Genomic DNA, 15,444 nt, shown 5'->3' with positions numbered 1-15,444 from the left:
TCACCTGCTCCGGGCTCTACAGCAGCAGCAACAACTGGTATGGTGCTGGCTGGTTCCAGCAGAAGGTCCCTGGCACTGGCCCTGTCACTGTGATCTACGATAGCAACAAGAGACCCTCGGGTATCCCTTCACGATTCTCTGAATCCACACCTGGCTCCACGGCCACATTAACCATCACTGGGGTCCAAACTGAGGATGGCGCTGTCTATTACTGTGGTGCCCAGGACTACAGCACTGGTCAGCATCCAGGTGCCCCACAGGTGGCCATGATTCGATGCTCTGGGGTGACTGTCACTGTCTGCTGTGCGTGGGTGGGAGTGACCATGAGGGTGCTACCGGCGGACATGGAAGTGGCACAGGTCCTGGTACTGCAGACCTGTGGTGTGTCTGGTAGCTCCTGCCCTCCACATGTGTTATCCCTGGCCTGGAGTAGCTGGGGGAAAGGCTGCTGTCATCCCTGCGCGTCCTTCCCTGGGCTCCCTGCCAGTTGAGGGCTGATGGTCACCCCGCTCTGGTGACAGCACCTCTGCCCAAAGGCCCAGTGTCTGTGTGAGAGGCTCTCCCCAGTGGGCACGGGGTTCCTTGGTGAGGGTGCCGTGCAGAAGCACTGGAGGTTGTGGCAGGAGCTGGCAGAGTCTCTGGCTTTGGTGGCAGCTGTGGTAGGGGCGAGGGAAAGCGTGGGCAGAGTCCTGTGCCGGGTGCTGCTCTCAGTTCCCCCAGCGCACTCCCTGAGGACTTTCTGTTCCCCACACGGTGTCAGCATGGCCCCACCAGTGAACACTGGGGGCCACATTTCCATGGAGGGACCATGCCTGAGCAGGCAGGAGCATAAGAGGGAGTTGAGGGTGCAAAGCACAGCCCCATCATCAAGGAGACACGGAGCTGGTGGGATTGCCCCATGGCCTGGCTCCCTCTCCTCCTCGCGGTGCTCACCTACAGCCCAGGTGACACCTCCAGATTCACTGCACTCAGCTGGGGACATGGAGCACAGGGGTCCTGTCCCCATCCTGCTGCCTGGGGTTGTCTGTGCCCCAGGGGCACGGGCTGACCCCCGTCTTCTCCCCTCTCTCCTCTCCCTCTCCAGGTTCCCTGGTCCAGGCAGCGCTGACTCAGCCGGCCTCGGTGTCCACGACCCTGGGAGGAACCGTCCAGATCACCTGCTCCGGGATTAGCAGCAGCAGCATCAGCAGCAGCAGGGGTGCTTATGCCGGCTGGTATCAGCAGAAGGTCCCTGGCACTGCCCCTGTCACTGTGATCTACGGTAGCACCAACAGACCCTCGGGCATCCCTTCGCGATTCTCCGGAACCCGCTCTGGCTCCACAGCCACGTTAACCATCAGTGGGGTCCAAGCCGAGGACGAGGCTGTCTATTACTGTGGTGGCAACGACGGCAGCAACAGCTATGGTGTGTCGTGACAATGAATAATAGCAGGTGGGACAATGACTCCAGAATCAGAGGAAGGTTTTCAGCCCTTCTCCCTCCTGGCCAAGCAGAGTTGTGGCTGTGGGGCTGAGGAAGGTTCCTGTCCCCTCTGCATGGCTGTGGCTGTGATTTTCCTCCCTCTCATGGTCCAGAGTGCTGGAGGTGACTTTGTGGCTGGGGACCATTGTCCTTGTTCCTACAGAATTCAGTGTGGCCTTATCTGCCACCTCACTGCCTCTTGCCTCTGATGACCATGCCCTCCTGCTGCCAGAGCTGCCCTTGTGCTGGGATGAGTTGTGCTGGCCTCTGCTCCCTAAATTTGGTCTGTGACTCTGGTTGCATCCATTCTCCTCCAACTGTGGCATTCCCTATAGCTCTGCCCAGGGAGGTCTGTGTCCCAGGGGCATGGGCTGACCTCCGTCTTCTCCCCTCTCTCCTCTCCCTCTCCAGGTTCCCTGGTCCAGGCAGCGCTGACTCAGCCGGCCTCGGTGTCCACGACCCTGGGAGGAACCGTCCAGATCACCTGCTCCGGGCTTAGCAGCAGCAGCAGCAGCAGCAGCAGCTGGGGTGCTTATGCCGGCTGGTATCAGCAGAAGGTCCCTGGCACTGGCCCTGTCACTGTGATCTACGGTAGCACCAACAGACCCTCGGGCATCCCTTCGCGATTCTCCGGTTCTGCATCTGGCACCATGGCCACTTTAACCATCAGTGGGGTCCAAGCCGAGGATGAGGCTGTCTATTACTGTGGGAGCTGGGACGGCAGCAGCAGCTATGGTGTCTGGGGACAATGTGGAGTAGCAAGTGAGACACAGACTCCAAAGAATGAAGGTTTTCATCCCTTCTGCCTCCTGGCTGAGCAGAGTTGTGGCTGTCAGGCTGAGGAAGGTTCCTGTCCCCTCTGCACGGCCATGGCTGTGATTGTCCTCCTTCTATCTGCCAGAGCACCAGAGCACTAGAAGTGCCTTCATGGTCAGGGACCATTGTCCTTGTCCCTACAGAATTCACAGTGTGGCCTTGTTTGCCACCCCACTGCCTCTTGCTACTGACAACCGTGTCCTCCTGCTGCTGCCAGAGCTGCCTCTGTGCTGGGATGTGTTGTGCTGGCCTCTGCTCCCTAAACTTGTCTGTGACTCTGGTTGCATCCATTTTCCTCCAATTGTGGCAATCCCTGTACCGCTGCCCAGGCAGGTCTGTGCCCCTGGGGCACTGGTTGACCCCCCTCTTCTCCCCTCTCTCCTCTCCCTCTCCAGGTTCCCTGGTCCCGGCAGGGGTGCCCGGTCTCAGTGACAGGGATGAGGTGTGCTGTGAGGGGCAGCGGGCAAGGAGAGGGTCCAGCTTCTGGCTACATCCACCCCGCAGGGAGCAGCCGGGCTTGGGGCTGCACCCCTTGTGTGCCATCCATGTGCTGCAGGGCACCACTGTCCTGCTGCCCAGGGAGGGCTTTGCTCCTGGGTCGCTAGCTGACCCCATCTCTCCTCTCTCTCCCCCATCTTCTCTCCCTCTCTGTGACTCCAGGCACAGCTTACTCAGTCCCCTTTGACATCCATGTCTCCAGGAGTAAACATCTGTATCTGCTGCTCCAGGATTAACAACTACGGCTGGTTCCAGCAGAAGGTACCTGGCACTGTCCCTGTCACTGTGATCTATGCTGACAACCGCAGACCCTCGGGCATCCCTTTGTGATTCTCCGGAAGCATGTCTGGCTCCACGGGCATGTTAACCATTGCTGGGGTCCAAGCTGAGGATGAGGCTGTCTATTACTGTGGTGGCTACGACAGCAGCAGTGCTGATAGTGGTGATGAAGGCATTGAGTAATGGGGAAGTGAGATCTTGCTGCTGCTGCTGCTGGAGCTGCTTCTGCTCGGTTGCCTTGGGCCAGGCTGGGCTCTGCTCCCAGAAGTTTCTACAGCCATGCCCAGGTCCCTTTCTCTCAGAGGATGGTGTTCCCCTTCCATGCTGCTGCCAGCTCTCCTTGCAGGTCCATGAGTCTCTAGTCTTCAAGTCTGTCTGTGGGGCTGTGTGTCCCTCTGCAGCATCAGGACCTTTGAGCACAGGGGTCCCATCCTGCTGCCCTGGCAGATCTGTTCCCTTGGGACAAGGGCTGACACCTCATGTTCTCTCCTACCTCCTCTCCCTCTCCAGGGTCACTGGTCCAGGCAGCTCTGACTCAGCTGCTCTTGATGTTAGTAAACGTGGGACAAACCCTCTGGATTATAAGTTCTGGGAATAGCTATGAGTATGGCTGGTACCAGCAGAAGGTCCCTGGCACTGCCCCTGTCACTGTGATCTTCGCGATTCTCCAGATGCACATCCAGCACCACGGGCACGTTAACCATCAGTGGGGTCCAAGCCGAGGACGAGGCTGTCTATTACTGTGGGAGCTGGGACGGCAGCAGCAATGCTGTTAGAGTGACATAGACATATGGAAGTGAGGTACAGAGGAGATAAAAATTAAGATCTTCTGCCCTTGTCCCTTGTGGCTGAGCAGGGCTGCAAGGCTGGGGCAGGTTTCTGTCCCCTCTGCATGGCTGTGGCTGTCTATTTGCTCCTGGTTAGTACCATGCCATGCAGGAGGTGACTCTGGGGCTGTGTCCATCCTGCCAAAAGGCATGACACTGCGCTGTCAGCCACCCCACAGCCTCATGCTGCTGGCAGCCATGTGCTCTTGCTGTGGCCAGCTCTCAGGGCTCAGGCCTTGGGCTCTGTGTGTGGGGAAGTGGTCCCCCTGTGCCATTAGGACCTTTGGGTGCAGGGGCCCCATCCCACTGCCCAGGGAGGTCTGTGCCCCAGGGGCACTGGCTGACCCCCGTCTTCTCCCCTCTCTCCTCTCCCTCTCCAGGTTCCCTGGTGCAGGCAGCGCTGACTCAGCCGGCCTCGGTGTCCACGACCCTGGGAGGAACCGTCCAGATCACCTGCTCCGGGCTCTACAGCAGCAGCAGCAATGCCGGCTGGTACCAGCAGAAGGTCCCTGGCACAGCCCCTGTCACTGTGATCTACAGTAACACCAACAGACCCTCGGGCATCCCTTCGCGATTCGCCGGAACCAAGTCCGGCACCACAGCCACGTTAACCATCAGTGGGGTCCAAGCCGAGGACGAGGGTGTCTATTACTGTGGTGGCACCGACAGCAGCTACAATGGTGACACAGAGCAATGGGGAAATGATACAAAAACCTCCTGCCACCACTGGACCACTTAGGAATCTCTGCTGTCTCTGTTTGACGGTGGGGCAGATCCCTGCCATGGCCCGGCCCTGTGCTGCAGGTGGCTGTGCCTGGTGTCCTGGCTCAGCTGTCCCTTAGAGCTCCAGGTCTGTGCGTGTCCCCGGTCATTTGCGGAGGGGATATAAATCATGTGGGAACGTGCCATTCTCCACGGCCACGTCAACGTTAACCACTCCTTGGCACCAGGCTGAAGCTGTCTCTTGCAGTGCCGGCTGGAGCAGCAGTGCTGAGGAGGGTCACCGTGACTCCCAGCACTGGGGAAGAGAAACACAAACCCACTGTTGCCTTAGGGCCCCTCAGGTGCCGTCTGCTGCTGCTTGGACACCGTGGTGGAGCAGCACGTGTGCCTGTGAGGTGCCTCCTGCCGTGGGACACACGCTCTGCTCCGACAGGTCCCCTCCATGCTGCCCAAGAGGAGACAGCTGCCCCACAGCCCTGCCCTGCCTGTGCCCGTGGGGTCTCTGTGCCCTGGGCAGTGAGGAGAACAGGAAGGGGCCATGGGTGTGGGGACATTTCCCACAGGCAGAGCAGCTCTTGGGCTGGGTATGAGGCTCCCAAAGGTGGCTGCAGTCCCTGTGCGCTGGGTTGGAGCAGGGACGGCTAGGGGCTGCCCCGATGGCTGCCAGCAGAGCCCCTGGGCTGCCCCAGCTCTGCGTTTGCCCAGTGCTGGCCCCTTGGATTTATGAGTGGCTCATGGGGAGAAATAGCTGGATCCTGGGGCTCGGTACCAGGTGGCCCCTGTTGTGCTGGGGAGTGGGTGCTTGGGAAGAGCAAAGGTCTTGAGTGGCGGGTCTGGGCTGGCAGGGGAAGAGCCAGAATGGAAAAGCAACAGAGCAAGAGGCAAAGAGGCAAAGAGGCAAAGAGGGGTAGGGGCCTGGGACACCCGTAGGAGGGAAAGAGGCCAAGAGTCGGGTGAAGGGTGCTTGGGGATGGCATCATCTCAGCCCCATCACTGGGAGCTGTGAGCAGTGCCTGCACCCAGTGCCTGTCTTTTCCATGCCCTTTGGCCCTGCAGCTGATTGCCCTAGGATGGGGGACAGGAGGGTCTGTGCTGCTGTGTTTCAGGCTCTGAGCTGGGATGTGCCTTTGCTCCGTGCCCGAGAACAAGCCCGCTGCATCTGGAGTGGTGGGGCTGGGCGGGGAGCAGAAGGTGGGGAGAGATGCGCGGGCAGGATCTGCCCTGAGCGTGGGGTCAGATTTGCATGGAGGGGCCGTGCCAGGGGCAGGCAGGGGCTTAAAAGGGGGTCAGGGTCCGCAAACGAGCCCCATCGTCGTGGGGACACGGAGCTGGTGGGATCTGCCATGGCCTGGGTCCCTCTCCTCCTCGCGGTGCTCGCCCACGGCTCAGGTGACACCTCCAGACTCACTGTGCCCAGCCAGGGCCTCTGGGCACAGGGGTCCTGTCCCCATCCCACTGCCCGGGGAGGTCTGTGCCCCTGGGGCACTGGCTGACCCCCGTCTTCTCCCCTCTCTCCTCTCCCTCTCCAGGTTCCCTGGTCCAGGCAGCGCTGACTCAGCCGGCCTCGGTGTCCACGACCCTGGGAGGAACCGCCCAGATCACCTGCTCCGGGAGCACCTACAACTATGGCTGGTACCAGCAGAAGGTCCCTGGCACTGCCCCTGTCACTGTGATCTACGGTAGCAACAGCAGACCCTCGGGCATTCCTTCGCGATTCTCCGGAACCCGCTCTGGCTCCACAGCCACGTTAACCATCACTGGGGTCCAAGCCGAGGACGAGGCTGTCTATTACTGTGGGAGCTACGAAAGCAGCAGCAATCCTGCCACAGTGACACAGAGCAATGGGGAAGTGATACAAAATCCTCCCGCCATCGCAGGGCCAGTCAGCCATCTCTGCTGTCCCCATTTGACGGTGGGGCAGATCCCTGCCATGGCCCTGCCCTGTGCTGCAGGTGGCTGTGCCAGGTGACCTGGCTCAATTGTCCCTTGGAACCTCAGGTGTGTGCCTGTCCCTGGTCTATTAGGGAGGCGATGACCCCCAGCAGCCCTGTCCCTGTGCACCCAGCAGGTCCAAGGTCCCCTGCACTCCCCAGCTGGCACCCAGGACCCTGCCCAGGTGCCCCCCTGCCCTGCTCCCAGCACAGCTGTGCCAGGAGCCCCCAGGGCATCACCCCAGGGGGTTCAGCCCGGCTGAAACTGTGGCCCCCGCACCAAGCGGTGGGGATGTGACCTGGGCCAGGGAGCTGGAGGGAAGCTTTGCCTTTGGACCCTGGGAAGGGATGTTTCCCATGGGCACAGCAGCTCCAGGGCCGTGCGAGAGGGTCCCGGGGCAGAGCAGGGCTGGAGGGGGCTGCTCTGTGCTGCTGCAAGAGGAGCCCATGGGCTACTCCAGCATTGGCTGTTTGCACCTCTGGCCCCCTGGGGAGCCCCTGGCCCTGGGAGATGTCCCACCACAGCCCCCTGACAGCAAAGGGCTGCCCAGCAGCCTGACCCTGTCCCTGTCCTGCTGCGGGACCACCTGGCCTGGGGCTACTGCTGGGGACAAAGGCGCAGGCTCCTCTGTGTCGTGGGGTGCTGCTGGTTCTCAGCAGTGACATTTCCTGCATCCCCATGAGTGTGACAGGGAAGAGGACGGGGGCTGGGGGTAGGGTGTGTGATAGGGCCAGGCTTTGGGCAGGGGCGCTGGCCCCATCGGGCTGCATTTGTGCTGTCTGGAGCTGCTGTGTGGGCAGCCAAGTCCCAGGTGGCCTTGTCCCCCAGCTCTGTGCCCAGGACCATGGTGCTGGTGGGGACGGCCATGGGCTGGGTGTTGGAGGACATGGATTGGCATGCACTGAGCACCCTGCGGTCCTCAGGGTGAGGGCTGCTCTGTGCTCCCAGCCCTGCTCCCCTCACCCAGGCAACATTAAGGTCCCAGGTGCTCATCGGTCACAGATAACGTTCAGCTGAGGAGCTCGGAGGGATGGAGGGGAATGGGGGCTTTGTTCCTGCCTTTTCCCAGCCCCCTCTCCATGGGAGGGCCCAGTTGGGCGCAGCTGGACCCCAAAAATCTACCCCAGTGGCAAGAGCCTGGGCAATGGCTTGTACTGCCATCCCCAGCATGGGTCGTGTCCCATCTGCTCCCCACAACCCGTGGAGGGGATGTTGGAACTGTGGGTGCTGCCTGTCCCCCACTACCCACCCTGTCCCAGCACCCAGCTTTCCCACACCCATTGGTCCTGCAGCCACTCAGCCCAGGCTGGGGACAGGAGGGTCTGTGCTGCTGTGTTTCAGGCTCTGAGCTGGGATGTGCCTTTGCTCCGTGCCCAAGAACAAGCCCGCTGCATCTGGAGTGGTGGGGCTGGGCGGGGAGCGGAAGGTGGGGAGAGATGCGCGGGCAGGATCTGCCCTGAGCGTGGGGTCAGATTTGCATGGAGGGGCCGTGCCAGGGGCAGGCGGGGGCTTAAAAGGGGGTCAGGGTCCACAAACGAGCCCCATCGTCGTGGGGACACGGAGCTGGTGGGATCTGCCATGGCCTGGGTCCCTCTCCTCCTCGCGGTGCTCGCCCACGGCTCAGGTGACACCTCCAGACTCACTGTGCCCAGCCAGGGCCTCTGGGCACAGGGGTCCTGTCCCCATCCCACTGCCCGGGGAGGTCTGTGCCCCAGGGGCACGGGCTGACCCCCGTCTTCTCCCCTCTCTCCTCTCCCTCTCCAGGTTCCCTGGTCCAGGCAGCGCTGACTCAGCCGGCCTCGGTGTCCACGACCCTGGGAGGAACCGTCCAGATCACCTGCTCCGGGCTTAGCAGCAGCTATGCTTATGCCGGCTGGTACCAGCAGAAGGTCCCTGGCACTGGCCCTGTCACTGTGATCTACAGTAGCAACAGCAGACCCTCGGGCATCCCTTCGCGATTCTCCGGAACCAAGTCCGGCACCACGGCCACGTTAACCATCAGTGGGGTCCAAGCCGAGGACGAGGCTGTCTATTACTGTGGTGGCTACGACGGCAGCACTAATTTTCCCACAGTGACACAGAGCAATGGGGAAGTGATACAAAATCCTCCCGCCATCGCAGGGCCAGTCAGCCATCTCTGCTGTCTCCATTTGACGGTGGGGCAGATCCCTGCCATGGCCCTGCCCTGTGCTGCAGGTGGCTGTGCCAGGTGACCTGGCTCAGTTGTCCCTTGGAACCTCAGGTGTGTGCCTGTCCCTGGTCTATTGGGGAGGCGATGACCCCCAGCAGCCCTGTCCCTGTGCACCCAGCAGGTCCAAGGTCCCCTGCACTCCCCAGCTGGCACCCAGGACCCTGCCCAGGTGCCCCCCTGCCCTGCTCCCAGCACAGCTGTGCCAGGAGCCCCCAGGGCATTGCCCCAGGGCGTTCAGCCCGGCTGAAACTGTGGCCCCCGCACCAAGCGGTGGGGATGTGACCTGGGCCAGGGAGCTGGAGGGAAGCTTTGCCTTTGGACCCTGGGAAGGGATGTTTCCCATGGGCACAGCAGCTCCAGGGCCGTGCGAGAGGGTCCCGGGGCAGAGCAGGGCTGGAGGGGGCTGCTCTGTGCTGCTGCAAGAGGAGCCCATGGGCTACTCCAGCATTGGCTGTTTGCACCTCTGGCCCCCTGGGGAGCCCCTGGCCCTGGGAGATGTCCCACCACAGCCCCCTGACAGCAAAGGGCTGCCCAGCAGCCTGACCCTGTCCCTGTCCTGCTGCGGGACCACCTGGCCTGGGGCTACTGCTGGGGACAAAGGCGCAGGCTCCTCTGTGTCGTGGGGTGCTGCTGGTTCTCAGCAGTGACATTTCCTGCATCCCCATGAGTGTGACAGGGAAGAGGACGGGGGCTGGGGGTGAGGGTGTGTGATAGGGCCAGGCTTTGGGCAGGGGCGCTGGCCCCATGGGGCTGCATTTGTGCTGTCTGGAGCTGCTGTGTGGGCAGCCAAGTCCCAGGTGGCCTTGTCCCCCAGCTCTGCGCCCAGGACCATGGTGCTGGTGGGGACGGCCATGGGCTGGGTGTTGGAGGACATGGATTGGCATGCACTGAGCACCCTGCGGTCCTCAGGGTGAGGGCTGCTCTGTGCTCCCAGCCCTGCTCCCCTCACCCAGGCAACATTAAGGTCCCAGGTGCTCATCGGTCACAGATAACGTTCAGCTGAGGAGCTCGGAGGGATGGAGGGGAATGGGGGCTTTGTTCCTGCCTTTTCCCAGCCCCCTCTCCATGGGAGGGCCCAGTTGGGCGCAGCTGGACCCCAAAAACCTACCCCAGTGGCAAGAGCCTGGGCAATGGCTTGTACTGCCATCCCCAGCATGGGTCGTGTCCCATCTGCTCCCCACAACCCGTGGAGGGGATGTTGGAACTGTGGGTGCTGCCTGTCCCCCACTACCCACCCTGTCCCCAGCACCCAGCTTTCCCACACCCATTGGTCCTGCAGCCACTCAGCCCAGGCTGGGGACAGGAGGGTCTGTGCTGCTGTGTTTCAGGCTCTGAGCTGGGATGTGCCTTTGCTCCGTGCCCGAGAACAAGCCCGCTGCATCTGGAGTGGTGGGGCTGGGCGGGGAGCGGAAGGTGGGGAGAGATGCGCGGGCAGGATCTGCCCTGAGCGTGGGGTCAGATTTGCATGGAGGGGCCGTGCCAGGGGCAGGCAGGGGCTTAAAAGGGGGTCAGGGTCCGCAAACGAGCCCCATCGTCGTGGGGACACGGAGCTGGTGGGATCTGCCATGGCCTGGGTCCCTCTCCTCCTCGCGGTGCTCGCCCACGGCTCAGGTGACACCTCCAGACTCACTGTGCCCAGCCAGGGCCTCTGGGCACAGGGGTCCTGTCCCCATCCCACTGCCCGGGGAGGTCTGTGCCCCAGGGGCACGGGCTGACCCCCGTCTTCTCCCCTCTCTCCTCTCCCTCTCCAGGTTCCCTGGTCCAGGCAGCGCTGACTCAGCCGGCCTCGGTGTCCACGACCCTGGGAGGAACCGTCCAGATTGAATGCTCTGGGCTTGGCAGTGCTGGCTGGCATTATGCTGGCTGGTACCAGCAGAAGGTCCCTGGTACAGCCCCTGTCACTATGATCTATGGTGGCAACCGGAGACCCTCGGGCATCCCTTCGCGATTCTCCGGAACCAAATCTGGCACCACGGCCACGTTAACCATCAGTGGGGTCCAAGCTGAGGATGGGGCTGTCTATTACTGTGGTGGCTGGGACAGGAACAGTGACAGTTCCACGGTGACACAGAGCAATGGGGAAGTGATGCAAAATCCTCCCACCATCACAGGTCCAGTTGGGAGTCCCTGCTGTCCCCATTTGCTGGTGGGGCTGATCCCCGCCATGGCCCTGGCCTATGCTACAAGTGGCTGTGCCTGTTGTTCCAGCTCACCTGTCCCTTAGAGTCCCAGATCTGTGCCTGTCCCTGGCCGTTTGGGGAGGTGATGACCCCCATCAGCCCTGTCCCTGCTGGGTGCCCCCCTGCCCTCCTCCCAGCCCAGCTGCACCAGGAGCCCCCAGGCCCTGGACACTTCCACCCCCAGCCAGTGCTGATTGTAGCCTACAAAGGCAGCGATTTCTTTGGGCAGATGTTCACACAAGCCTTGCCAGGGCAGTTTCAGGATGGTTTATACTGCAAGGCTGCTTGGCACATCCTTCCCTTTTCCGTCTCATTTGCTTCCCAGCACATCTGGCTGAGCCCTGTGGCAGCAGCAGAGGGTACCTGGTGTCACCTCCGCTGCTCAGCCCCGGCAGCTGGGACACAGCAGTCGTTTTGATGTCCCCAGTGCACCCCGGAACCAGCACCCCCTCACTTGCCTCCGCTCCCACCGAGACCCGTGCCAGACAGGTGCTGAAGGGCCAACACCCCTGGTACGTCCAGCACAGCATCTCTCCTCCTCCTCCTCCTCCTCCACACCTCCTCCCAAGGAGAAGAGCTGGACTTTCAAGCTGAATGTTGTCCCCCTTTATTGTCCCCCCCTAAAGTGGAACCTAAACCCCATGCAAGTCTGAGAAATGCTCAGAAACTGATCATACGCAATAGTTGATATCAGCTTCAGTTAAATGCCTTGCATAGACGATTGCAGTGACATTTTTTGGCTACTTTCAGCCTTATGCACAAAAGCATAAGCCTACCCAGAGGGAAACCAAACCTCTGAAACAGAAAGTGCCTCAAACCATGAAATCATCAAAGCATCATTTATTTTCCAGTGACTCAGGAGTTTCACTGACTCTGTCTCTTTCTGTAACCACTTGCACAAACCACAACATTTGAATATTTTTGAGTTCAAGTTAAGTTGGTGCTATTGAAAACCAGCACTCCAAGAGTTTGTTTGCTCTGAGCTGAGCCCCCTGTGCCCTGTGAGATTGGCACCACACCAGGAAAACACTTTACAAAGCAGCAGCCAAGCCTTCCCCGGGGAATTTGAAGTTAATCAGTCTTAGCCGAAACCGACTCTGGCCAACTCCTGTCTTGGCTGTTGCAGTTGTAGAAAGGAATCTGCATCCGTCGCATGTTTTTCTCTGCTAATCCCAGCTCTTTGTTTCTACCAACAACTGATGCCTCCTCTCCTCTCACATCCTGCTGGGTCCATCAGGACACCTCCATCCCATCGTTCCACCCTGGAGCATCCATGAGGGCACCCCCATCCCATCGTTCCACCCTGGAGCATCCATGAGGGCATCTCCGTCCCATCGTTCCACCCTGGAGCATCCATGAGGGCATCCCCGTCCCATCACCTCCACCCTGGAGCATCCATGAGGGCATCCCCGTCCCATCACCTCCACCCTGGAGCATCCATGAGGGCATCCCCGTCCCATCACCTCCACCCTGGAGCATCCATGAGGGCATCCCCGTCCCATCACCTCCACCCTGGAGCATCCATGAGGGCATCCCCGTCCCATCACCTCCACCCTGGAGCATCCACGGGGCCCAGGACTGCTCCTGCCATGGGGCAGGAGGTTTTTGCACAGCCCTATATCACTGTGTGGAGTATTTGGAGGAGGGACCCGACTGACGATTTCAGGTGAGTCGCCGACTTCTTCTCGGTCTTTCCTTCACCACGAATTTGTGACATTTTGTCAATTTTTTGTGATTTGGGGTTTTTTTCTTGGACTTGGCGCCGGGCTGGGGTCTGCTGCCGGTTCAGGGACGGACACTAGGCGTGGCGTTTCAGGCTGTGTCTTGTCCTTGCGGACTCCGGGGGCTCTGGTGCGCGCCACAGAGGATTGGGGAGGTTATTTTCTCAATTGAAAAGTCTTAAAATTTGTCCAGGAAATGTGTCTGAGGGAGCCTATTTCAGAAACTCAGGTTTAGGTCTCTTAGAAAGTCAATTTTTGTCTTCGTTAAAGAAATTAGTCGTTAGTCTAAGGTCTAAGTCCTCAACTCTTCGTCCTGAGGACTAAGTCCGTCACCCTCGGTGAGGAGCAGGGGCTTCTCTGCGAGGTCCCGTGGCCACGGGCGCTGTGAAATGGCAGCCTGTCCTCGGCCGCCAGCAGGCTGACGTCGCGGCCACCTTTGTGTTAAAATGGCATATCCCTGGGATCTTAACCAAAAGTTTTCGGGGGTACCTTAAAGAGCCTGTTCTCCAGGTAAGCCGTGTCAAAAATGAAGATTATTGTGTTGAAAAATGCTGCTGGGAACATCGTTTGTGTGTCTTTGTCTGTAATTTTAAAAATAATTTGGCCAAAAATCCCAATCTAAATCAAATTACTAGGGGCAGAAGATCAAGAAAAATGTAGTTTCTCAATTTCTTCAGCAGAAAGTTTTTAACAGCAAAGTCCTCCCGTTTTTTTTAATGGAGATTGAGATAGAGACATTGTACATTTGAGGAGGCAGCAGAACCACCTCAGAAAGACAAAATATCTTTTCTTCACCTTCATTTGGGTGATTTGTAACAGTACTTTTTCTGAGAAACGTCTCAAAGTGTCAGAAAGCAGAACTGAGAAGAAAACAGGATGGTTTGTCTTTGAAATTTTGACTTTAAAAAAAATTGTGGTGCAAAAGGAAAGAAATGGGTTTATGGCAGCTAACCAGAGATTTTGGTTTATATATGTTATAAATATGTGTGCATATATAACATATATAACATATATATTTATGTAGATATTAAATATCTAAAATACATAAATATATATTATATATGATATATAATTATACATATATTTATTGAAAATATATGCTATAATATATACTATACATAGTATATTTTATTTATGTAATATATAATAGATATATGTACATAGATATGATATATATTACCTATATATATAGATATCTGTAATATATAATGTGAACATGCACACATATATATATACATATAGTATATATATATAAACCATATATACAAGTATATATGGGGTGTATGTATATATGTATGTGTATTACATATACACCTATATTTATATATGTGTATATATACAATTTATATATATATATATACACACATATATATAAATACACACACAGATACATGTAAAAATTGTATAGGGAGGTGTATCCCAAATCTAAGTACCTTAGAGGTACAAATGATGACCTCTCAGGTGTGGGGGCAGCGCAGAGTTTCCGGGCAGTGCCACAGGGCAGGCAGGGGCTGTGCTGGGTCACAGGGTCCCCTTGACGCCCCCACCACTCTCTCTCCCTCGCAGATCTGCCCAGGTCGGCCCCTGAAGTCTACTTGTTCCCACCGTCCCCTGAGTTGGCGAAGCAGAACAAAGCCACCTTGGTGTGTCTGATTGAAAACTTCTACCCTGGCACCGTGACCGTGACCTGGCTGGCTGATGGCAGCCCCTTATCTGATGGCGTGAGCACCAGCCAGCCCCAGCAGCAGAACAACAGCAAGTACATGGCCAGCAGCTATCTGATACTGACTTCTAGCCAGTGGCAGAGCCACAACATCTACACCTGCAAGGTCGTTCATGAGGCTGGCAACGTGGAGAAGACCCTGAATAGAAACGAGTGCTCCTCCTAACCCTGCCGGGACACCCCGCAGCCCCTCACCAGCCCCGGCCCCCGTCCTCACTGCTGGGGGCAGTGACCCCCCTGTAGCACAGATGTCTCTCATCATGTCCCCCTGTCCCGTGCTCCTGTCCCCCTGCCCTGAGTGTCACACAAATAAACACCAACACTGAACTAGCACTGGCTCAGCATCCTTGTCTCTGTGTCCTTCCAACACACCCGCTCCCCCTGCACCGGCCGGCATTGCCCCAGTGGCACCAGTATGGAGTTGGGTGGGATGGGAACACACGTGCACACGCACACACATGCATGTTGCTGGGGGTGCCCAGGGCTTCCTGCAGTTCTTGCTCACTCCCAGGCACCCCGCTGACCCCCCTGGCACTGCCAGGGCCAGGGGATGAGCAGCTTGGGGCATCAGCCTGGTCTAAGCTCCCGTCCTGGCAGCGAGCACATGGCCCTAGTTGTGCCAGCCTTGTCCCTCGCCTGTTGGCCTCTGGGTACCTTGCAGGGACACATGGCTTGTTGTGGGGCCACGGCCAGCCATGTTCCTTTGCTGGCCAGTCCTGCCTCTACCCCATTTCCTTGGTCAGCCCTGTGTCACCCGGGATGGGGGTGCTCGTGCAGCTGCCAGGACATGCACCAGTCTGTCCCCTGCACCTTGTGCCATGGCAGCCGAGGCCCCTGCATGTCACATGTCCCGTCCTCGGCACAACTCCAGGGAAGTGTCCCTTGCACATAGAGTGACACACAGCCACAGCTGTGCTGAGAGCACCAGTGCTCAGCTGCGGGCACTCCATCAGAGCTGCACAGGGGACAGGAGCACCTGGCCATGCTGTGTGCAGTTCTGGGGGACATGTCCCCTTCCCAGCCTTTTGGTAAAGGGGGGACAGCCCCACTACATCCCCCTCCCCAAGCTGTGCCCGTGCCAGTGGGATGCCC

General features: G+C 58.7%; 1 protein-coding gene across 1 annotated transcript; it reads left to right on the top strand.

The window, feature by feature from the left end:
- Positions 1-5,948: 5,948 nt before the first annotated feature.
- On the top strand, positions 5,949-14,586 carry LOC135995077 (immunoglobulin lambda-1 light chain-like). Its single transcript, XM_065646080.1, has 4 exons — positions 5,949-5,994; positions 6,135-6,419; positions 12,533-12,574; positions 14,196-14,586. Exons 1-4 carry the CDS (start codon positions 5,949-5,951, stop codon positions 14,516-14,518), a joined length of 696 nt encoding a protein of 231 aa, XP_065502152.1. The 3' UTR covers positions 14,519-14,586.
- Positions 14,587-15,444: the final 858 nt, after the last annotated feature.

Source organism: Caloenas nicobarica, chromosome 16 (assembly GCF_036013445.1).
Source record: "Caloenas nicobarica isolate bCalNic1 chromosome 16, bCalNic1.hap1, whole genome shotgun sequence".
Lineage (NCBI taxonomy): Eukaryota > Metazoa > Chordata > Aves > Columbiformes > Columbidae > Caloenas > Caloenas nicobarica.
Note: the sequence above shows the minus strand (reverse complement) of the source record. Positions and strands in the feature narration are given on the sequence as shown.